Genomic DNA, 25,972 nt, shown 5'->3' on the forward strand with positions numbered 1-25,972 from the left:
AGATACAAAAATCAAATGCACATAATGATAACAACCAACTAAAAAAAATTTTTTTAAATAACTAGAAATAAATAATCATGAGAGTAGTTATGACAGAGTGATAAAATTTGTTCTCCATCTTCTAGATTTTATGTAATATGGATATATTATGTTTAAAAATCATTTTTTTCAGTAACATTAAGAACGATGACTAACACTTAAATAGCACATAACAGTAACTTTTCTAAGTGCTTCATATAAATGAATCAATTAATACTCATCATAACACTATAAAGTAAGTATAATTACTTTCTTTATTCTGTAGCTCAGGGAATGAGGCTCGAAGAGGTCACATAAGTCACCTAAAATCATACGAATGAACCAAGCCATCCGGCTCCAAAGTCTATTCCATTAACCACTAAGCTACACTCCTCTCTCAAAAATATAGGACTGAACCCAGATCCAAATTCAAACAAGAAATTTCCCCTTTCCATAAATCGAAAATATCACTAATGGTTCCTGCAGAACCCAAGAGTATCGTGTTCTTCAGGATGTATATTAAGAAGATACATAGTGTGGCTTTCAGTGGTATTTAACAAATGGTCAGAAATATTTCAAGTGTTTTTTATAGACTCCTAGTGGGTCAGCATATACAGTCTTTACATTTTATTGTCCTCAGCCCCTCCTCCCTGCAATCATAATTTCTTCCCTATTTTCTCATTATCAAAAAATGTATACTCTGTCTATAGGACATTTTGTAATAATTATTTACTACAAATCTAGATCATGAATCAACCTTAATCATGCCTAAGAATCATCTTGAGTGTTTATCAAAATGCAGTTGCCCCAGCCCCTCCCTAAAGAGTAGACAGCAGAGTATACTTCAAGAAACTGATCTGCTTTTACTGCTTCTTCCTTTGTAACATAAAATACTTATCTAGCATACAAACTATTTTCTACCAGGACTGCTAGCATATTCAGTGCAATTTTTTATACCTTATTTAAGAAAAGGTATAAGGACTAAGAAAGCCCAATTTTATGCATGGTATATAAAATCAATCTCACTTTAGTCGCATCTTGTACAGCTGTCTCACAGAACCAGCACAGAGTATGTGCACACTGGAAAATGAAATCTCCTTTCTGCTATTTGGTCAGATTTTTAGAAAATATGCTCTTTCAATGTCTTATCAGAAAAGTGTTACTTAAAACCAAACCTGATTTCTTGTCCAGTAATGATATCGATCGATATTTTGAATAATTCCTTCCATCAGTGACATAGGACAGTGGAATATGCCACAGAGAGCTGTAAAAAAAATATTGGAAGATTATCACTCTTTCCAATATTTCAGTCAGTTACACACAATTTTTTTGTATGGGGGTGGTGGCCAGGAAGGTGGAATTTTTCAAGCTATTCCCAGAAAGGGATAATCTTGTTAGGTTTCATAAGAACTTGATTTTAAAGCATTTAAAAATACTTTAAGGGTGCAAAAGAGCTAGCAGGGAGAGAAAGACGGCATGCACCTTGCATCTGAAGGCTGAATTTCAGGCTTCATATTTAAAGAGAACCTTTCTTGTTGTACAAGAAGTTCCTTTCCCTTTCTCTGAACAGTCACTAAAGGAAATCCTTTCTGCAGGGTCCAAGTTCTCATCATTTTCTTTACATCTAGTGTTTTGTTTGTGACCTAAAAAAGAATAAATCAGTTTTGCTTAGAGATAAATAGCTTAAAAACTCATTCTATGAAGAGTACATTTAATGGTAATATAAAACAGAAGCACAAATGCTAAGTTGAATTTACATTTCAACTCTAGGTAAATGAGCAACTGCTAAAAGGAAAGCAGACTGGAATCGAGCCAGCTGATAACCAAGGAGAGCGAGAGAAGCACTATGTTAAAAAAGCAGCACATATGATAGCAAACAACTGAGTGTTCATTAAAATCCCTAAGAAGGTGTAAGCACTCCTTCCGATCACAATACTACCATTCAGAAGGTATGAATAATGACATACAGTCTAGAATCAGAAGCACTGCTACTCACTCCTGTGAGTCAGCCAGGTCCAGATTTCTCTGTATCTCCTAGGCCCTCTGTTTTCATAAATGTTAAAGTTTATCTTTTAAGAATCACACTGTGTGAGTGCCCAGGAGCAGCAGCAGCAGCAGCAGCAGCAGCAGCAGCAGCAGCAGAGGATGAAATATAAACAGGTTGGCTGCCTTGACTTTTGGTCTCTCTAGACAACAGCGGTGAACGTTTTTTGTGGTCACAAACCCCCACGAAATACAAGAGTTTATCTACAAAATCTAGAATCCAGTGTCAGAGGTTCACAGACTCTCTGAAGCTCACTGTCCCTAAGACACCTGGTATCAAAGATTAAGAAGCAATTTTTGAACTATTTCTTTAAAGGAGGTGAGTTAAACTTATGATTCAAATTATTTTTCTAGATTACATGTGGATCTGAATCACAAGCAACTCCAATCATCAAGCACTTAAAATGTTTGGTAATATCACTCCACTACGGTCGGCCTTACCTCAACTACCACATACCTATTTATTTAAGGCAGAAAAGGATGGAGCAAATCTTCCCAAATTCATTGTGATGTTAATCTTACATTTCTCATGGCTCTGACCTATTAGTTTCTGGACAACGCGTTGGGAAGAGAACAAGCCTGCCCCAAGGCAAGGCACTTTTTGGTCTTCGAAATAGAACTGAGATAAAGAGGCCAGTGCATAATCTGACATGGATGCTGAAAAACCTGAGGATAATGGGACTAGGCTGGGGCAGAAAAACAGTACGATACAAATCTTGAAGTCAGCGTGGAAGGCAGAAATACATCCTAAATGTCAGGAGGTAGATAATACAATGAGTAGGAAGTAAACAAGGTGGCTTCCAATGGAAATGCTACTGTACGATAACAGGATATGATGATTTGGAAGCAACCCTTAGGTAGTAAGGACTGATCCCTCTTCCCAAAGAGAACTTAGGGAGTAGGGAAGGTGCATCTTCTGGACAAAGGGTTAACAACTAGAAGATACCAAGTTTCAGACAAGGCAAGGAAGCAGAAAGAGCATGTGGAAAAGATTCAGAGCTGGGGTTCTTAACCCAGGTCCGTAAAACTTTGAAACTGTGTGTGATATTTACATATCTGTGGTTTTTCTGGGGAATGTGTCCAGAACTTTCATCAAATTTTCAAATATGCCTGTGATCTTCCAGATCATTAAGAACCATTGATCTACATCAGGGTAACAAATTCAAATGCTCACGAGGGTTATGCAGTCCGCATATGTGCACGACGCAGGGCTGAGATCATGGGCAGCTACGAAGCGTAACTTGTAACTGATTACGCTGCTTGTTAGGACTTGTAGGCACAATAAAGTCCAAACAGCAAAAGGATCCAAGGACAGTACGTGGCCATGGCAGCCAGCCTGTGATGAATCATCTATTTTAGAGGAACCTGGCCACAAAAGACAGGAGAGTTCACAGGGCAGAGTACAGAGCAAAAAATCATGAATGGAAGGAGGAAAAACTGCAAAAACATAAGAATAGGAAAAGAGATTGTTGTGTAAAAAAAAAAAAAGCAAATAGCAAAAATATATTGATATATGATAATACAGAAAAGAGAACTTTGCTACAAGGTAGGAATGGAGATTAAGATACAGATTAAAGATGCTCACACAAGGCCACATGTAATTTTTTCAACAATTAAGACCAGCACTCCATTTCATGACTTTTAATTCTTTGCTCTATTCCTAAATATGCATATACTAAGCTCCATCCTCCTCTCTCTTAAATAACTATCCTTGGTACCACAGCTTATTTACAAACTTGATAAAAATATAAATAGAAGAATGCCTCTCTTCTTACTTTAAGAGCTAAAAAAAATATCCAGGTCACTTACCTCATTAAAACTATCCCACAGATCATCACTGTGAATGGATGCATAGCTATGATTATGCAGGTAAAGAATAATAGCATGTTGAAATATATCTTCACTCAGGTAAGTTTTCAGCATCAATAAGAGGGAAGCCCCCTATTCCAAAAAAAAAAAAAAAAAGTGAAAAAGGGAGGAAAATAATAGGATACCATAGGTTTATAGAAATAAGAGTGAAAAACTCAAAATATAATCATTCTAAGCATATACTTTCGTAAACCAGGTATAATACACTGTTATTTTGTCTCATATAACAGTTGTGGACTATGTTCGAATTGTCTTCAGAATTATTTTAAAGAATTTGAAAAAGAATTAATGGAGTAAATCCCTATGGGCACTAATTCTGCAATGAGCCTTTTTGTGTGTTCTACCAGTTACTCACTGTTTCAGTGTTACTGTTAAAAAAAAAGTTAAGTGTTTATAAATATATTTTTAATTAAAAAAATGCCAAATTTTCTGTGACATTCCCATCCCTAGCCCCAGTGCTTAAAGTACCAGTCGAATTCAGGGGCACACTGGAGACAATAAATTAGCTAAGCTCTCGAAAGTCTCTTTGCTAGGGAGTACATTAGTTTCCAATTTTAGTATATCATATTGCTGAAGTAACCAAAAACCTCTCTTCTTCCTGTAGAGTCATTTCAAATATGTTTGGATCTAATGAGTGTATAGGGCAGTAAGCCTACACTAGTAATTCCGAGTCAGACATGCATAGATAACACTATATTCACTGAAGCATGTCATCACTCTCAGTCTTAAAACCACCACCACCTCCTCTGTGAAGCCTTCCCCGATTCGAGACAGAAATCATATTTCTCCATCTTCAAAAGTAATTATGTCACACTGCCTGCATCTGCCTTAGATACATATTTCCTCTTCTAGACTGTATGCTAGTTTAGGGAAAAACCGAAAAGCTCAACTCCTATGACTACAATAACGCATAGGTACATAGCAGGCCCTCAAATACTTCTTGAATGAATTTCATTTCTGATAAAAATGTAGCAATGTTAAGTCCTCAAGATTATCAGATACACATAACTCAACTTAGTACCTGTTACTCTGTTATTTCTGTATCACCCTTCACAGTGTTACTTGTTCTTTAAATGTATTCATTCTTGTTCCCAACAGTTCCCCTTGTCTCCTGCATCACTGACTTTCCGTCTCTACTCTAACATTCCATTAGCAAACAAAAACTATGTAACAGTCCTCATTTTAAACAAATAAAAGATGTCTTTTCTTAACCTTGTGTTATCACTCCTTCAGTTATCACTTTATCTTTTACTCCTCCTTTGTAGTAAATGCCTCAAAAAAGTTGTCTGCATCTGCCATCTCCATTTGCTCTTTTTCCATTTTATCTTCAGCCATCTTCCAACTGTCATTCCACTGGAAGTGGTTTTTATCAAGGTCACTGGTGCAGTTCATGGTGTCAAATCAATGCCAATTCTCAGGCTCACCTTTATCAACCTACTCATAGCATTTGATATGATTGATCATCCACTCTTCCTTGAAAGTCTTTCTGCACTTGGCCTTGGCACATCACTCTTGATTCTTGCCCTATTCACTGGCCATCCCTCTCTCTATCTTTTGCTGGATCCTCCTTATCTTCCTAAGGACTAAATTTTGCTGTCCCTGGCATTTAATCTTCAGATGTCTTTTCTTCTCTAAATTTATTTCCTACTTGATTTCCTTAACCCCAGGGGTTTTAAATGACTCCCAAATTTATGTATCTAATCAGACTTCCCCTCAATTCCAGACTCATATCCAACTACATGCCTAGTAGCTCCTCTTGTGCATCTCAAACCTACTCAAAGATTGAACTCTATTTTCTTCTTTCCCCAAATCCACTCATCCAATAATCTTCTCACTTCAACAAATAACAACTCCATTTTTTCAGCTGTTCAGACAAAAATCTTGAAGTCATCCTTTATCCCTCTCTTAGTTCCACATCTAATCCATTAGCAAATTCTACTGGACTAACCTTTATAATACATATCAAATCCAACTTTAGCTCATCACTTTCACCCTTGAACATGCCACCATTATCTTGCCACTGGTTTACTACAACAACCTCCTAACTAGTCATCTTGACTCCATGTGATGTTAAAGGCTAAGTGATCTTTAAAAAAAAAAAGTCATACTATGGTACTTCCCTTGTCGAATGACTTTTCATTCCACATAGTATAAAATTAAGGATCTTCCCATGTCTTACTAGACGCTACAATGACCTGGCCCCTATTTTCCCTCTGGCTTCATTTACTGCTTTCCTTTCTGTTTATTCCACTCCAGATACATTATTGGCTCCTTGCTGGCGCTTGAACATGGCATGCGACCTCTCATCTCAAGCTGTGTGGGGATCCCCAAGACAAGTCCCAGGTATGATGACATGTTAGAAGAACTCACAGGACTCGGTGTATAGTCATGCTCACCACCACGATTTATTAGTGTGAAAGGATACAAAGCTAAATCAGCTAAGGGAAAAGGTTCCTGGGATGACCAAGTACAAGCTTCCTAGCGTCCTCTGCAGAGGAGTCAGACAGGACATGCTTAATTCCCCCAGCAACAAGCTGCGACAACACATATGAAACGATGCCTACCACAGAGGTTCCTTAAAGACTCAGTACCCAGGGTTGCTATCGGGGGGTTAGTCACAGAAGTATCCTAGCCAGCACCAAAATTCCAGACTCCCAGAAGGAAAACAGATATATAGCACAAGCCACATTGTACAGTTTAGGCACACTGAGTCATTCTTATCAGGGAACAGTGGGGACTCTCCTGAAACCCAAGTTCGCTGATACCAGCCAAGGGCCAGTCCTGCAATCAGGCCTTTCTAAGGATGGCAGTCTCAGGCCTACCGTTTCTGCACACAAACCCTATATACTGGTTATTCCCTTTGCCTGGAACATTCTTCCCACATAAATCCACAAGCCTCATTCCCTCACATCCTCCAGATGATATTCAAGTATCTCTTTATCGGTGGTCTTCCCCAACCATCTCATATAAAACACCATTTCCTCTGTCACTCTCATGTCCCTCACCATGCTTCATTTTCGTACCAGCGCTTACCACCCAGCATAGTACCTATTTCCTCATTCATCTGTATACTGACCCCCTGAAATGGAAGCTCCACAGCAGAAGTGACAGTCCACCTCATTCCCTGATGTATCCCCAGCACCTAAGACAAAGCCAGGTGCGTGGATGGCACTTAATACAATCTCCTAAATGAATGGATTCTCACAAGGCAATCTGCATCAGAACTAGGCTTGAAGATTATGAAGACCAAATAGAATATGTCTGTCAAACACATTTCCCTGCTGACATTTACTGTTTCTTGCACACAATATAAATTATCCAGTGTCCCATTTTTCTCAATTATGTGGGATATGTGCCAGATTCCCAATTCTGAAAAAAGTAGTTATATTGACAGGGATTAAGTATGCTGTGGAGACCACGTGCTCAGAAGACACTGAATTCTGGGTTCAGAGGAAGAAGGAGTTCTGTAACAACAGATCCTGAAATAACTGTTCTGTATAAGAACAGAACCACAAGTTTTAAAATTTTCTCTATTGGCAGGTCCATTACAGGCTTTAAAAATCACCTCTAACTGGAATATATTTTATATAGCTAATTGAACTCCTAATTTCCCTATTTATTAACAGTACTACCATTCTCCCTGTCAGGCTAGAACCTGGAAAACATTTCTGCCTCCTTCTTCACGCCTTCCCCTGTCACTGAGTCCTTTAAGTACTTCCCTCCACCTAGTGTTATTTCATACGCATCACTTTCCTTCCACTCTCATTACCACTCCTAACTTTAAACTTTTACCATTGCTCACTTGGACTTCAGCAGCAATTTTCTGATTTTAGGTCTCTTTCCACTTAAATCCACTTTATAAACTGAAACAAATTAATTTTCCTAACCAGTAACTTTAATCAAGCCATTCCTCTGTTAAAAATCTTCAAAAGCTTCCCATTGATTACAAAAAAAAAAAAAAAAAGTCCAGATTCCTGATGGCATTCAGGACCTTCTACAATTCAGCCCCAACCGACCTTTCTCATCTTTCCCCTTCACCACATGTGGCTTCCACTGCAAACATCTGCTCACCAAACAAAAATTCCCTGCCATTAGTATCCAACTTTTTCTTTGCAGACCTCATTGTGCCACTCCTGCCCATTCTACTGTCCCCATTCTTCTTTACCTCTACTCTTCCTATTATTTCATTCACCTCAATTTCCATTTTCTTCTGAAAAATTTCTCTTCATAGTCTCTGTACCATTCACTTAGCACATATTATCTCATTGCTTCATAAGTACTCACCACCTAAACTTTGAGTTTCTTGATGACATGGACTGTATGTCACATGTTTTACATATTTTCTTCTCTGTTCAGGACAGGAATTCAAGTTATTGATCTTAATCCGACAGCCAGAGTAAGGAGGCAAATAAGCCATCATATTGGGCCCTCCCTCCCAACACAGCGTGAGTGGCACTGACATCCTTGTTCTGTTCTCTGGCTCATGGTGATCCTGATCAGGTTTCTAGTTCTCTGTTCTGCTTCACCCCAAACCTGGAGTCTATTTTTACAATTCTACAATATAATCTTCAATTCTTAAAAATCTCGTTTGGTTACTTGTTTTGGCAATTCTGACTTTGGAACATACCTTAATCCTGAATAACACAGCCCAGGGTTTAGGACCTTCCCTGGACATATGCCATCTGTAGATCTGAACAGTGACCCAACTTTAAAACATACATTACTATAAGATCTGGCTAACTACCCAGAATACTGGTCAGAAAACTTCAACAAGAGGCAGAGAGAGAAAGAAAATCCCAGATAAAGTTAAGACCGAGATTTAAATAGAAGCAAACATCTTCCAGCTTAACAGGATACCTGACAATAATACTTATTTAATCTTTAAAGTAATCTAAATTAGACAGCTTGCTCACATGTGAAATTAACTTGTAACCTACTCCAGGTACTTTTTGTGCATAGCAATACCTTAAAATAGGAAAGAGAATCAAACATTTCTTCAATCTGTTCTGAAGACTGAATAGATGATGATGATATTGGATGAGATGAATTCAAGGAATCTTTCTTCAGGGTTTTAAATCGAGCATCTAAGAAATCTTCATACTAGCAAAAAGTGAAACAGATTAAGAAACCATGAACAGTATTAAAGGCAGAGGCAAGTATAGTAATTATTTATATGAATTAGACTAACTACTACTTAAGGTCATTTAAAAAAATTAACTAGCTTCACTAAACTTCAGAACATAAGTTTCGGAAAATGTAGGAAGAACGTGACATTAATGCATATTTCTTAAATTTAAAAATAAAATTATAATCTCCTGGCCCCATCAATACGTATTTCCTAAACAACAGCATAAGGATGAATTAAGAATCTATTTATTACTAAAGTAACCAAACACTAAATCCAGATATTCAAAATGAATATGTGAAAACTGTTAGTATACACTTGTAAAACAAAAAGCTGAAATTGAAAAAAATAGGAACTGTTTCTTAAGCTGATTTCTCACACATAACCCAGCTTTTCTATTAAAATAAGATGCATTAGCTGAGGTCCACGTGAAGTAAAACGTGACTCTCACACAGAAAGAAGCCTTTGAGAGAATAGCAGAAGCTCCCCTAGAATATATATGAGAAGTTTTTAAACATGCTGGGCACCACCAAGTGGTGAAACTGTATATCTCATTGCTTAATTGAGTAGCATACACATACAGATTTAGAGTACCTTGCTTAGCATTCTAGCCAAAAATGAGTTCCTTTCACCATGTGAAATTTTTGAACAGATCCTAGACAAAAATTTCAAATTGAAAGCTTTAAGAGTACTCCTTTTTTGAAGCAGTATTGTATCACGTGTCCAGGAAGTTTGATAGAAAGTCACAGAATTTTCGGGTTGCAAGGGATCTTTATCCTTTTCCTCCTATTGCATGAATTATTTGGCAATATCTGTCGTATCATGACCTAGTGTGTCCAAATAACTCTAAGGATAAGGAATATCTCCAGAGAGTCTAATAACATAGGAACAACATAATTATGCTCTCTATAACAGAATGGTGCTCCATGTCTTTGAAAGGGGCACAAAACATGGTTTGTACTTAAAAAAGGGCAAATTATTTGTATCAACTTATGTATCACTGTTCTAAGAATAATCACAGTGATAACATAAACAATATTGCAACAAAACACGACCATTTTTTCTCTCCTTATACATAGGATAAAAACTTTTGTTTTGCAAAAAAGGCTTTTTAACTTTATCTAAATTCCTTCAAGCATAAGGACCATATCTAGAAATATAAAATGTAGCAAAGCGATTTCAAATGTTCATCTTAGTGACAAAGTGTAAAATAAGATCATATAATTTCAGCTTTCTAAACTGTATCGGTAAATAAAAGAATAATTTTCATTGTCAAATCTCAAGAGGTATAGAGATCAGTAACAAGGGTCAATTTTATTTTATCTTTCTAGAAACATTTGCATTGCTCCAGACGCATGGAAAATACATGGCAAATGTGATGACTATATTCCCCCCCAGGATTCACTGTAGGCCTAACAGTGTACTTACACTGGAGAGCTCTTCAAATATTTTTTCCAAAGAGAAATACTCCATGAAAGTAGCAAAACCTTCATTTAGCCACACATCATTCCACCACTGCATTGTTACCAGATTACCAAACCACTGCGGGAAGAAACAGACTACTAACCAACTTTACATTCTCAAGAATTTTCTAATAATTGAATTGCCAGATTAACCACTTGTAACCAGATTACAATTACTTAAAAATACACTTATTATAGTTAAGACAAACTATATTCTAATTAAAAACTTACAAATAAATTGTATTTGTAATCTAAATTTACTTTAAAACTAAAATTAAAAATTTAACATTTACCTTAAATAGGAAAACAAGAAAGACAGACAATTAGCATATTTATCAATTTAACACACATGCTATATTACTCAGTAAACATAAACAGTTTTTTAGCCACATCATTAAAAGTGTGATTTCCTAGATAATGAAATTCTTCTACTTTCTAGTAACAAGTTAGTATGATTATTTTCTATTTTATCTACAACCATCATGACAACTAAAAACTAAATGTCTATGTAAGGGACATTCTTATATTCAGAGAGCCCGTACTGCATGTTCCCCTGTTTCCCAAGCTGAGGACAGTATTTACATGATTCAGAACAGAATTAGAACAACATTCCTTAAGAAACTTGGCATGCATATAAACAAATGAAATCAGAAAGATCTTTAAATGACTTCTTCTGTGAGGCAGTAAGAAGAAGGAAAAAATGATAGGACACTCAACTAAAAAATGTTATCTCAAGGTCTCTGAAATAAAGAGTGGTATTAGGGTATGCAATTCAGTCAGTGTGGCCTGGGGCTTGTCTCAAACCATCAGCAATGTGATAGGGTTACTAGGTACTGAAACAAAACACTTTTGAGAAATGCAGTAGCATATTTTTCAAAGATATTATCTTAAAACTTGTTTCAGGGGAAGATGACTTTAAGTCCAAAAGAAGTAAGAGAGAAATACTCCCCAAGCGATGATGGATGGCCCAGAAATAAGAGACCTGGAGATCTCCTTAAAAAAAAAAACAAAAAAAACCTGCTTCTCTATATACCCGCAAATACAACAGCAAATGAGCACGTGTTCATCCACCGGCTTATCGTGAAGGCTCCACGCGGGCTGCAGAGCCCATCTACTGGCTGTGTCTGAGGCAGGGAGCAAGCTGACCTGACCACGTCCTACTCTTCCTCCATAGCCTCCCACCTTCACAACACCCCCAAAGCACACCCAACACCAATGAGCACCTCATCAAGGGTACACGAGAGACGAGGTGTGGGGAAGGAAGAGGGAGCTTCACGTACCCACATAATTTCCTTTTCCCCATGTTATATAAAGAGTACCCTTCCTCTCCCAAATTAATAAAGAACCCAGTTCTAGCAGGAGACAAACTACAGTCCAAGAGTTGTGAGAAGACAGTGAATTCAGAGAAAAGATTTCTTCCCTACAAAGTAATACTGGGCGACTGGCATGTGTGAGAGGCAAGACAGCTGTGTATCATTAGCAGAAAAAGAGAGAAGTCTTGAGGAGGCTGGTTCTTCAAGGCTCAGCGCTGCGGCTTACTAGCTGTGTAACTTTGAGCAAGTCATTTATTTAAGCTGAGTCTCAGTTTCTACATCAGTAAAATGGGATTATCACCCACCTTAGAGCAGTTATGAAAAATAAGTGAGATAATGGATGTGAAAATGCTTTATAAATTGTAAAATTCTATACAAACATTAGATAGCATTTTTATCCAAAATTAAGTTTATGTTAAAAAAGCATCATTTTATTACAAAAGAAGGCAATACTATAATAAAAAGTTGAATTATTAGCATCTAAATGTATTCTAAAACTCTATGATATGAAACAGACCACAGCTATGAGATACAACAGCCTTGGTTGCTGATACCTGATGGGCCAGCTCATGAGCGATGATTTTAGTAATCAGTTTTCCGTCCACCACTGAAGAAGTACTATTATCATACAGAAGTGTCTCTTCTCGGAAGGTGAGCAAACCCCAATTTTCCATTGCTCCTGCTTCAAAGTCAGGAATAGCCACCAAATCTGGACATAACAGGAAAGAAGTGATCAACTTTCCCTTGTCTAAGGCATTCCCTAGTTAAATGAAAGTATTTTACCCATTGGCCTATCACTGTGAATCAGAAGGCAATGAGTTCACTTCACACGCATAAGGAAGAGGAACCTTCCAAGCCTTGCATGCTCCTCACCTACTGGTCAGGTGAGAAAGGCCTGATCAACCCCCTGAAGAGTCACCCATGCTCTGCCCCTTCGCAGAAGAAGAGACACCTAACTCCGTCACAATGAGTCACTTCCCAGAGCAAGGAGGAGGAAACGCAGGGCCAGCGCTCTTCTATCTAGAACCAGCCCCACACTGAACAGCACAGAGATGTTCTTGATTTCCTGAGCTCCCATTACTCTTGTCACTATTTGAATTAGGAATTTCTTAGGAAATTTGAATTAGTCAACTTCAGACTGAGTCCTAAGCAAATTTCCACTCACACAGCACCTTTGAAATAGCCCCTTATAAACCTCTACACATTCGGATACATTCATGGTATCTAAATTATCTTAACAAACTCAAACAATTTTTAAAACATTAACAGTGGTTCTTCATTTTCTTTTAAAATAACTTCGGCAAAAGTTGTAACAAAACATTTGCAAAATGAACCTAGGTTATAATGGTAAGAAAAATCAGAGGCACTGTTTGATTCTTACCCAATTTCTTTAGTGGGTACTGGATTTCAAAGTAGTTTTGATAAAACTCAAGAAGCTTCACAGTTGTTTCCAAGGCATGGTGAACTTGACCAATCTTCTCTGGGACAGCATATATAGAAACCTAAAAGGAAACATGGATGATGCAAGGACAGGTACAATTAAAATGGCATGATATTCAGGTGAACACTGTTAAGAACACTATCTGAGAACTGCAGAGAGGTAGATGAGAGTTTTTAGAACAAAAACACTTCCTTATAAGTTCTTTTAGCCCCTGTAGGGTTTAGCTAGTCATTTCCATACATACAACAATGTTCAAAAAACTTACTGATACCCTTTTCTTAAAGTTAATATAATGTCCAAAATAAACTATTTTGAATCATACAGCAATTTATAAGCATTTGCCTGTTTAATTTTATGATACTCTTCTCTTCCTGTCTGTTACCTACAATTGCCCTTCCTGGCCTACGAACTATCAAACTGTGAATTACCTGAAGGACAAAACTAAATTTTCATAATTTTCATCTTTTTAGCACCTATCACAGTGCCTGGCATCAAGCAGACATTCAACACAGCTTAGAGGGAGTGAGTTCTAACATAAACACGAGACAGAAATGGCACATTTGTCAAAATTACCCTGGAAAAACCTATTTGAGACCAGTGCGTTCTCTGCCAGTTAAGTACGGCACAGCCAGCTTTCCTTCCAGCCTTGGAACTGCTTACTCTTTTTTTCCAGTTGTTGGTTTGTTTTTATGGACCATGTTGTGTCAAACATAATCATCCCCGGGAGAGTGAAACACTCAGTAAGTGGCACAGGGTATGAGAGGACTCACGCCCCACCGCCCATTCGCTCCAGGGCGCCTGCTCCACAGCAGATGCCATCACCCACGTTATTTAAGTTGTTATTCTTTCCCTCTCTTTCTGATTAAGCACGTAAGTCAAACACATATGATGTGACTAACTGTACATGTCTTATTAGGTATCAAAAAGCAAAATGTAAGCAATTATATTAAAAGCAATAGGTTTTAAAAAGCAATATTCATTGTTTTTCAATTGACTGGAAAAAGCAGCTCCCTGTACTCAACTCGGAAAAGTAGGACATGGACAAGACAGAGAAGATTAAAAAAAACTCAAACATCTCCACAGGTGGGAAATGGAGACCTACTGAATTATTCATCATTTGAAAAAAGTATATTGGAGAACTCTAACTCCAAATTAATTTTAGGCTCTTATTAAAGGACTGAACAATTGTCAACAATTTATAAAAGGTCAAACAGATTTCAGCCATGATTGTCCTTATGTGGGGCTTTCATCCGTAGGACACATGCATTAATCACAGAAGCATGGAGGCAATGTGGCATAAAAATTAAATGTAAAGAAAAATTTTAAAGTAAATAACGGAACTAAATGTACAAGCTCTGTAGAGTGCGAAGTTCAAATCTCTGCTAGGTGTGTGGTCTTGAACGGGTTAGTTAACCTGTCTCCTTAGCCATAAAATGGTGATGTAAGTAGCTCCTACCCTCACAGGGTTGCTGTGAGGATTCAATGAGCTAATACCTAACGGAACGTAGAACAGTGCCTGACACACAATCAATGTTCAGTAAACAGTAGCTATTATCATTAGTACAAATAGAATCAAAATGAGGTAAAACAGAGTACAAGTCAGAAATGAGGTAAAGTGTAAGTGAGTAGAGCATATGTGGAAACAGTTATGGGGAGAATGAAGTAAAGTTAGCCAATTAAAAATATGCTGCTTTTTAAAATAACTATGGAAGAAATTTAATCTCTCACATCACATGGCCAAGTGTACTCCACCAGCCCAGCACTTGAACACCTGCAGCCCTTGGTCCAGGGCTACGACCACAGCTTACTGGACTTGGTCCCCACCTGCCGAAGGAAGTACAGGCTCATCCCGCTGCCACGCACATGTCCTGCATCATCCCCCCTCCGAAGTCAGTGTCAGCAAGGGGGGATAAAAAAGTCTGACATATTCTTCTTAAATCTACCTACCATTAAAGATGACTATACCAAAACCACTTGGAATCTGAGCCAAGTCTTTAATATCCCTGCCTGTTCTTTCCAGACATACATATTTTATGTTCTAGTCAATGCAATCATCTAGAAGATGCTGTCCCAACCATCCATATACCCCAGATTCCTCCTCAAACACCCTTCTGCCACATACACACCATTTGGCTACTCCCATCACCATGTGTGAAAGCATCTTTCCTTAGAGGAAAAGTAAAGGGAGAAAAAAGAAGTTCACATGAAACTGAAATCTGACTAAAAGATTCACTTAGTCCACTGGAATACAATGATTAGGAAAAAGGTAGTTTGTTATTTTCTTTTTCCTTCTACTTCTCTTTGTTTTTTTCCCTTAAAAATGTGCTATGAATTCCCAATAGAGTTAAATCAGTTGGTCATTATAATTATTGTCATGCTTGTTTTAAGAGCAATCGAAGCAGTAATAAATCAACAAAGAGAGCAATCTAGCTCAACAGAGAAGTTTTGACCAGCACTCCACTTGGAGGGAGCACTCTGAACACTGTTAAAATGGAAGTCAACTGGCACTCAGGACTTAAGACTTGTATCAACTTAAAACTTTTCTTGTAAGATCTCTTGATAAGACCTGAGAGATTTCTAAAAGACACAAAAAGTGTCCATAAAGCCTCCCGGTCAGCTCTCAGAGAAAAGGGTTTTAGCTGAAGACTAGCAGACTTGTTAGGTTTAACTTACTCTTCTCCTTACTTAATAAATAGCAAAAACTAGATAAAAGCAAAAAGAGAACCAAACCTCATCCGCCCAAAAGAATAATAATACGGCTTGAAAGATTTACGAAGATAGAAAATACTGGAATCTTCCAACACTAAGTTTCCTGAAAAATGCCAGCTTTCCTAAACAAACTGAACACCCAACAAAGCTTAAATTCCTTAAAAAAAAAAAAAACCCCACAACACCAGAATCAATTCTACCCAGAATTACTTACTAGATTATTAGATGAGACTTGGGACTTTAGGCAAATGAAATAAATAATGTATAATGTCCTGAGCTGGTGGAAAGATACTTGTGGAAGAAATGTTAGTGGAAATTTGGAAGTAAGTTTTGTTCTTGACTGAATATGGATAAATTGAAATTATAACTTCACATGGATAATACTGTTGAAGGTTCTGTTTGCATGTTAAACAGACAAGGTGTCTGCCTCTGGTTAACCAACACTGGAGTCTGAGTCTATGAATAAGACTTGGCTGTGGTAAAGACAGAATCAGGCAATGGCAAAAACAGAAATCTCAGCACAATCTGATAAAGCAGTGTATTTCAAAACTGGCAGAGAATTTTCTAGGTAGTTCTGGCATTCCTGAAGGAAGGAAGAGTTTTAAGGGACACTGAAGAATGGACAGATAGGATAAAATACATGTTTCTCTTTCTTTAGGCCTTTGACAGCATAGTCATCTTTATCTCTGAACAGGACACATTTAATAACCACAGTCAACTCTGACATTCTCAGTTGTTTGGTAAGACTGACATTAGTAAGTAAAGCCCTACTGCCTTATTCCTGAATCTTGAGAAATAGCCCTAATGTCAACTATTACAAAACAGAACTCATCCTAAAGATTACAACATTTTAGTGTAGCAAAAACCCTTTGTTAAGACTCCAAGCTTGAATTTCTGATCGCTATACCTACAGAAATTATTTATTTAGTGTATTATTTGGTGTAAGAAGCAATTCCGACTATCATTTACTGGCTATGTAGATCTTAGGTCAATTAACTTCTCTGACACACTGTTTCTTCATCAGCAATATGAGGCTAATGCCCCCAACTCAGTTAGTTTATAAAATAAAAAGACATTTGTAAATGAGAGCTGAAGACAACTGCCAGCACAGATGATACCTCCACGCATGGTAGATTCTTCCCCATTTCTCATAAAAGAGAAAATCAATAAGCAATTATTTATTTGTATAGCATTAATTTTTTCAAAACACATTCACTACTGGGTAGCATTAAAATGATAAAGATTATTCATATTTATAGTCAAGGGAGTTTATAATATATTTGCACATGGGAAAAAGAGAGGGCACTTTTCTCTGTGTGTGTATTACTCTCTGCCAGGTACTGCACATTTTACAGGAATTTTAAAAATCTAATTCTTGAGAGGGCAGGATAATACTGGCACTACAGTATTCGAGTTGTGGAAGGTGAGGCTGAGGGAGAATTACAGAGCAGTCTGCCAAGCGCACACAGCTGGCAAGCTGTATGGGAGGGATCTGAACCCAGGTAGATGCCAGAGGCCATGTTTTACCACACTGCTTCCTAATACATGGAAATAAAAAGCCAAAAAGTCACCTGAAACTATTCTCTCTCAATCTCTCCGTCAACCTCCCTCTCTTCAGTTGACCCTTGAACAATGAGGAGGCTGGGGCAACAACTCTGTGCAGTGAAAAACCTGAGTATAACTTATAGTCAGCCCTCCTCATCTAAGGACTCAACCAACCGTGGATCATGTAGTACTGTATTATTTACTATTGAAAAAAATATGAATATAAATAGACCTGTGCAGTTCAAATCTGTGTTGTTCGTGGGTCAGTTGTAGACAATATTTATATATATTTGAGCAATGAATAATTCAGCTTGGCTAGATGAAAGAATGCACACTGGAGCAATTGAAAATATAATCAAATTTATAAGAAGGCCCTGAATATCAGAATGATGAGTTTGAATGTAATCCTACAGCATTAAGAAGCAAACATAGCTGTTGAAAGAGAAAATGAGAGGGACGGAGGGAGAAACCGAGGGAGGAAGAAAGAGAAAGAAAGAAAACAGAGAGGGGTGGGAAGAGACAAAGGGAAGGACAGAATGAAAAGAAAAAGCCAAGACTGCACCCATTTTGGGACACAACAGAAAGTGCTGGGGGTTTTATATCAAAGACTGCGACAAGAAGAACTACAACAGAGATGTAACTGAAGTGTTATGAAAGACCAGAGAGGGAATTATTAATCCCAGCTGGGGGAAGAATGAAACACTTCAAGGAGAGGGTGATACTCAGCTGGGTCTTGAAGCAGCAACCTGACTCTTCTAGACTGAGCCTTTTAGGTTTTATCAAGGCTGCGACATCTGCATCAAGGGCTAAATCTGGGGCACAAAATGTAAAGAGAGATTAATTGATTTTTTTTTCTGATTTAAACTAGTCTTAATATCCTTTCAAAGGGATTCTGAAAAATTCTTTGGTTTAGACTTGACAAAAACTCTCTCTAGCCGAAAGGTGAGTAAATGACATTGAGCACGTACTCAATGTAGTCTACACTTACCCCTGAACACAAACAGGTCTCCATCCTGTAATGTGGAGCATAAAGCCGTACAGCAGTGTTACTGCTGATAAACAGCAGATAATCCTTACCTCTGCCCTTATCTCTGAGAGTTATGGGGTACATATGATCACCTTTTCTGACATAAGGAGTATGCCCTTCTTAATTAGCAAAATAGTAAGATCCAAATACATTGTGATTAAAATAAAGTTCTTTAGTCTAGAAAGGGAAACCAAATACAACTAAATGTATTCAAAAGGGAGACAATATTCCCTAGAGGGGATCAAAAATATGAAAAAAAGAATTCCACCATGTTTCTATCACGAAAAATAATCCTTTTTAGCTTAAAGAGACCCTTTTCTCCTTCTATATTATCAGTACAGATATTAGCTTTCTTAGGTCCCTACTGTGAAATTAAGGCATAAAATCCAATCAAATAATTATTTACAGACAGAGTCAAATGACAAAGAAAAGCAGAGGATCCTAATTAGAACAAATGGCCAATTCTGACAAATTACAGATACACCAGACATTTAAACAATTTTACTCTTTAAGATGAAGAAAATTCAATCAGGACTTGCTTTTTTTAAAAAGGTGTATTCAACTAACTGGAGTTTTTCTTCTAATTACATTTTTACACTATCTTTTAAGTCTGCACAACATTCTAGACTTAATGCTGTCCAATAACATTTTTTGCATCAATGAAAATGTTCAATATCTGTGATGTCCCATATGGTAGCCACCAGCCACAAGAACATTAGAAATGTAGCTACTGAGACTGAAGAAGTAAACTTTAAATTTAATTTTTTTGCAGCTTTAATGACATAATTAACATACAGTATTATGTAAGGTTAAAGTGTACAACGTGTTCATTAGATATACTTAGACATATTGTGAAATGATTACCGCAGCAGCGTTAGTTAAGACTTCCATCACCTCACATAATTACCATTTCTTTTCTATAGTAAGAATATCTAAGATCTATTCTCTTAGCAATCTTAAATATCTAATACAGTATTGTTAACTATAATAATCATGCTGTACATTAGATCCTCAGAACTTATTCATCATATAAGTGGAAGTTGGACCCTCTGTCCACCTTCTCCCTATTTCCCCCACTCCTCGGGCCCTGGCAACCACCAGTCTACTGTTTCTATGAGTTCAGCTTTTTTATATTCCACACATAAGTGCAGTCATATAGTCTTTGTCTGTTTGACTTATCTCACTTAGCATAATGCCCTGAAGGTCCATCCATGCTGTCACAAATGGCAAGATTTCCTCCTTCTCATGGCTGACTAATATTCCATTGTGTATATATACCACATCTTCTTTATCCATTTATCCATGGACAGACCCTTAGGTTGTTATTATTGTGAATAATAATATTATTATTATGAATAATGCTGCAACAAGTATAGAAGTGCAGGAATCTCTGTGACGTCCTGATTTGATATATATGCTTTGAATATACACCCAGAAGTGGGACTGCTAGATCATATTGGTAGTACTATTTTTCATCTTTTGAGGAACCCCCATATTGTTTTCCACAGTAGCTGCACCAATTTACATTCCCCTCAATGGTGCACAAGGGTTCCCCTTCCTCTCCAACACTTGTTATCTCCTGTCATTTTGATGACAGTCATTCTTACAGGCATGAGGTGGTATCTAATTGAGATTTTGATTTGCATTTTCCTTCTGATTAGAAAAGTTGAGCACCTTTTCATGTTTTTGTTGGCCATTTGTATGTCTTCTTTGGAAAAATATCTATTCAGTTCCCCTGCCCATTTTTTAACTAGATTTTTTTTTTTTTGCTATTGAGTTGTGTGAGTTTCTTAAATATTCTGAATATTAATCCCTTATCACATATATGATATCTGATATTTTCTTCCATTCTGTATGTTGCCATTTCATTTTGATAACTGTTTCTTCTGCAGTGCAGAACTTTTTTAGTTTGAGATAGTTCCACTTGTTGATTTTGACGTTTGTTGTATGTGCTTCTGGTGCCATATATAAAAAATTGTTGCCAAGACCCATATCAAAGAGATTTTCTTTATGTCCTCTTCTAGGAGTTTTACATTTAAGTCTTTAATCCCTTTCAAGTTAATTACTGTGAGTGGTGTAAGATAAGGGTCCAGTTTTATTCTTCTGCATGTGATTACCAAGTTTTCCCAGCATCATTTATTGAAAAGACTATCCTTTCCCTGTTGAGTATTCTTGGCTCCCTTGGCAAATATTAGTTGACCATGTTTGAAGGAATTTATTTCTGGGTTCTTGATTCTGTTCCATTGGTCTATGTATCTGTTTTTCTGCCAGTAACATAGTCTTTTGATTACCATACATACTATTTTGATCACTTAATTTTTGTAGTATAGTTAGAAATCAGGAAATATGATATCTCCAACTTTTCCCCCCTCAAGATTGCTCTAGTTATTCAAAGTCTTTGTGGTTTCACACAAATTTTAGGATTGCTTTTTCCTATTTCTATGAAAAAATGCCACTGTAATTCTGTTGCACTGAATCTATCAATATCTATCTATATCTATCTATAGATATAGATAGATTTTTTTTGATATTTGGTTGAATTCACCAGAGAAACCATCTGATCCTGGGCTTTTCTTTGTTGTGAGGTTTCTGATTACTAATTCAATCTCTCTACACATTACTGATCTGTTCAGATTTGTTATGATTTGGTCTTAGTAGATTGTATGCTCCCAGGAATTTATCCATTTCTTCTAGGTTATCAAATTTCTTCACCTATAATTACTCATAGTAGGCTCTTATGATCCTTGTATTTTTGTGGTATCAGTGGAAATGTTTCCTCCTCATTTCTAATTTTGAGTCTTTTTTTTTATTAGTTACTCAGCTAAATGTTTGTCAATTTCATTTATCTTTCTAAAAAACCAGTTCTTGTTCAGTTTTGTTGATCCTTTCTACTCTTTTTCTTGTATCTATTTCGTTTGTCTGCTCTGATCTTTGTTATTTCCTTCCTTCCACTAATTTTGGGCTTAGTTTGTTCTTCTTTTTGAAGTTCCTTGAGGTGTAAAGTCAGGTTGATTATTTGAGATCTTTCTTTTTTCTTAATGTAGACACTTGCCACTCTAAACTTCCCTCTAGAACTGCTTTTGATACATACCATAGAATGCATACATCACTATATTACAATATTAGAGCATTCTGAGTTCTAGTATGTGCTTACCTTTTCCAGCATGTTGTATGTTTTCACGTTACTCATTAGCGTTCTTTCATTTCAGCTGGAGTATTTCTTTTAGCATTTCTTGTAAGACAGGTCTAGTGGTAATGGACTCCCTCAGCTTTTCTTTTTGTATAGGAAAGTTTTTATCTCCATTTCTGAAGGATAGCTTTGCTTGATAGAGCATTCTTGGTTGGCAATTTTTTTTCTTTCAGCACCTTGAATATATCATTTGATTCTTGTTCTCTAGTTTCTGCTGAGAAATCCAGATAGACGTATGGGCATTCCCAGTAATTTATGAGCTTCTTTTCCTTTGATGCTTTTACCTCTGACAGTTTGATTATAATGTGTCTTGAAGAAGATTTCCTTAAGCTGAATTTGTCTGGTAACTTATGAGCTTCATAAAATTGGATATCCAAATTTTTCCCCAGATTTGGGAAGTTCTCAGCCATTATTTCTTTAAGTAAGCTTTCTGTCCCCATCTCCCTGTGTTCTCCTTCTGGAGCTCCAATAATTCAGACTGTTTCTTTTGATGGTACCCTACAAATCACACAGGCTTTCTTCATTCTTCTTCATCCTTTTTTCTTTGCTCTCCTCTGACAAGATAAAATAAAATTTCCTGCCTTTTAACTCACAAATTCTTTTTCTTGCTTGATTGATTCTTCTGTTGATGCTCTGTATTGCACTTTTCATTTCATTCACTGTTCTTCAGGCCCAGAATTTCTGTTTGGTTCTTTTTTTATGATTTCTATGTCTTTGTTAAACTTCTTATTTTGTTCATGCATTGTTTCTTGATTTCATTAAAATATCTTTCTGTGTTTTCTTGTAACTCATCAAGTTTCCTTAGAACGGTTATTTTGAATTCTTTATTGGGTTAAATTGCAGATGTCCATGTCTTTGGTATCAGTTACTAGAAGATTACCGGGATCCTTTGGTGATGTCATGTTTCCTTGATTTTTCATGTCCCTTAAATTGTTGATTTGCTGTCTTCACATCTGAAGTATCAGTCGCCTCCTCTGGTCTTTACTAAGTGCTCTCTTCAATGCATCCAAATGCATATTTTTGGCTTCAGCAGCATGCTGGAACTTTTCTGTTGGAGATGTGTATGATCACAAGGGCTCTCTTATTCAAGTATGATTGCCTAGGACTATTTTTCAGGACCTCCCAGACCACTGCTGAGGGGACTAGAGTCATTTCATGGGCTACTACAGGGCCTAAGGCCAGGTCCAAGGTCTGTATGCTTAGTACCTGATGCATGAAAGGGCAAGACTCCTCCCAGGCTCCTTAGCATATAGTGCTGGACCACACAGCTTCCACAAAAGCCTTTCTGTCCATGGATAGACACCAAATTGTTGTTGTTGGGAGAGGAGAATGAGAGGGAGGCATGAATAAGAGACATCTTATTCAGCCATGATGCTGTCATCTAATTTTAATTAATTTAAGTCTAAATAGTCACTTAAAGTTAGTGACCATCACATTGTACAGCTCAGTTCTAGAGGCTTTGTTACACATATACTGTCTTACTGAAATTCTCTTATAAAAATAAAATTCAAGGAAACTTAAAAGTTACTGATTTTCAGGTATTCAATTAATAACAGTACATAACAGCTAAGCAAACAGTAATATTTCTGGTATAAAGTGTCAGAAGTTGTGATTCAGAAGTTTGTTTTCCTTCACAAAGCAGTTACCAGAAATCATGAAAGAATTCCTCTTGACCTCTTATAAAACAGGCTTTCAAGACAATTACCACAACAACATACCAGGGTTCCATTTATGTCCTGGCTCAGGTTCTTCACCTCGCCCACAATGAAAGCAACCAGGTAAGTGCTCATCTTCACACTCTCATAAAACTCATCCTGAACAAGTCCATCTTCCATAATGACTGACGACTTCTACAAGCAAAGGGGAAAATGACAGTTCCGTAACTATGAGAATATATGACAGTGACAAACAAACAGAGAAACTGAAAATTCAAATAAGAAATACAAAGTGAAGATGTTGGCATAGTTTAATTTCTCAGCACAAGTTTCTAAACAGCATGGACCACAGTCTCGGTATGTTCCACCATCTTTCATCATAAGGACATACTGAGTATAGTAAATATCCTTAAGAAGTTTTTAGTCTCAAAAAGTAGCTTCAAATAAATGTAAGTTAGAGACAGTAAGTAACAGTGGCTCTGTTTCTCCTCTTTAACACACCACCAATACTAAAATCCCTTCCTTATGACCTAAGAGTACTCCCCTCCACTGTTAAAAATACATTCACAAAAGCAGCAGCTACAGCCGGTTTATCCCTCCAAATGCTCTGAAATGATTTTGTAAAGTACAGTGTTGTTGACCACAAGAAGGCTAAGTGGGATCAAAGGTGCTGAGTCTGCAGTACGTGCAAGATGAGGGAATGCAGGCAACTTTGCAGTATTTTCCAGCCATGAATTTAAAATGTTTTGGATTACTAGGCAAGTAAGCATTCGAATTCTCAGAGGAAGGTTAAGGAGAAGGGTATGGCTAGGAGCAGAGCTGCTGAAGGACACACCAGGTCCTCTCCTGCCCACAGGGGTGACTGCATAGTCGTCAGATGTGGGTGCTCCTCCCCACCAGCTGCACGGACTCTGAGAGGCTCCCATCAGGCTGCACACAGCTCTCAGATGTAACAAAAGGATCCCCTCAGCTCTGTTTAGCATAAAAACAACTCTGCCTCGTTCAATCTCACTGCTTCCCAAGCAGAGCTCACATCCAAGAAAGAGGTTCATGTTCTGGTTGGTAAACCTCCATGTTACAGTACTGGTTTTTTAGTAACCAGTAAAACACCAAGGTCAGTCATGATTCAACTCTATCAAATAGAATAGCAAATTTCACCACATCTCAGAAAACACCACTGTGCTCTTTAGTAGTAGTTCATAGTGTTAATACTTGCAGGACTTCAGTACGCAGTACACACTTCACATTTCCTGCCCGTACATTCCACATCCCGTCTTTCTCTTTCCTCAAGTGCTCCTGAGGCTGACTTCTCAATTGATTCCAATACATATTTTAGGTTTATTTAAGCAGTTTAAGAAGGATTAAGAATGTATATGATTTTAATCATTCTCAACAGTATGGCAAAGAAGAATCCAAGTATTTATAACAAAGAAAGAGTCCCACTAAAAGATTTACAGTCAAGGAACAGAACAGTACCTTAGGCATATTTGATAAAGCAGTGTATTGCTCATCCCTTATGATCCTGATGATAAATGTGGCTTTAAATGCTGGTTCATCAAAACAAGGAAAAGCAGATCTTGCTGCCAAGGGTTCAAATTGAGTTGCTGCAAAGTACCTAAAACAAATGCAAATCCATCCAATAGTTATTGAGCACCTATTATTCAAGGTACCTTGCCAAGTTCTAGGGATACTAAGATCAACATCACACAATCCCAGCCACTGAAGAAGCCACAGGCCACTGGGAGAGGCAGAGGTTATATGATGGGCAGAAATTTGTCAGGATGCAAATCACATCTTAACAGTGAGAACAAAGCAATGGAAACAAAGAGTAGGAAACAAATTCTGGCTAGTGTTGGAGACACTGTAAGGAACCTGGTGACAAAATCTGAAGAGGGCCTTTAAATATGAGGAACATGTGGAAAGGTAGAGATGGGAAGAGAGTACACTCTAGAAAGAAGAGGAAGCACAAGGAAAGATCAGTACATGTTCAGGGAGTGGGGTGGCCATCCAGTGTGGCTGGAGATGAAGCCACAAAGGTAGGCTGCAGCTGGCCACTGAGGTCTAAAAAAAAGTTTCTGAAGAAAGATTGGTGTGGGAGATGGTCATCATTGGCATTGGTCATCTACATAGACTGGCTTCACAACACTATACCTCCAACTTGCAACCGGTACTTTCAAGACAACTGAAAAAACTAGGGGTCCTGCAGTATGCTGGTTTCCTTTACTCTTGTTAGAAATGAATAAAACATTTCCTCCCCCTCCTACAGCACAGCAATGACACTTGAGAATTTAATTCTAAGTTCTCAATTAAAATTGGGAGAAAAGAATAAAAAGAAGAGAAATGCATTTTATAGTTAAGCAAAGGAATAAAAAATATCTTCATCTGGGAAATCACCCAAACATGGCCATAGAGTAATCAGGACAAGCATGGTCCTGGTGTGCACAGTCAGTATGGTACATCCACAATGATCACTTTGGACATGATGGCCTCATTTGCTGTGGACTTAGTTTCCACCTTTAAAAAACAAGAGGAACAGAGTGTGAGATTTGGAGTCAGAAGACCCAAACTCTGCAA

General features: G+C 37.4%; 1 protein-coding gene across 2 annotated transcripts in view; it reads right to left on the minus strand.

The window, feature by feature from the left end:
* The window catches only part of LNPEP (leucyl and cystinyl aminopeptidase), an 80,999-nt gene that overhangs the window by 16,452 nt on the left and 38,575 nt on the right, over positions 1-25,972 (minus strand). For both annotated transcript variants that reach the window (XM_006212956.4, XM_072958365.1), the window contains exons 3-11: positions 24,875-25,013; positions 23,462-23,593; positions 13,213-13,333; positions 12,386-12,540; positions 10,484-10,597; positions 8,896-9,030; positions 3,871-4,002; positions 1,501-1,661; positions 1,194-1,282 (exon numbers count right to left, since the gene is read on the minus strand). In XM_006212956.4, coding sequence (XP_006213018.2) covers positions 1,194-1,282; positions 1,501-1,661; positions 3,871-4,002; positions 8,896-9,030; positions 10,484-10,597; positions 12,386-12,540; positions 13,213-13,333; positions 23,462-23,593; positions 24,875-25,013 — 1,178 coding nt within the window. The remainder of the gene's footprint in view (positions 1-1,193; positions 1,283-1,500; positions 1,662-3,870; positions 4,003-8,895; positions 9,031-10,483; positions 10,598-12,385; positions 12,541-13,212; positions 13,334-23,461; positions 23,594-24,874; positions 25,014-25,972) is intronic.

The sequence above is a fragment of the Vicugna pacos genome, chromosome 3 (genome assembly GCF_048564905.1).
Source record: "Vicugna pacos chromosome 3, VicPac4, whole genome shotgun sequence".
Classification (NCBI taxonomy): Eukaryota; Metazoa; Chordata; class Mammalia; order Artiodactyla; family Camelidae; genus Vicugna; species Vicugna pacos.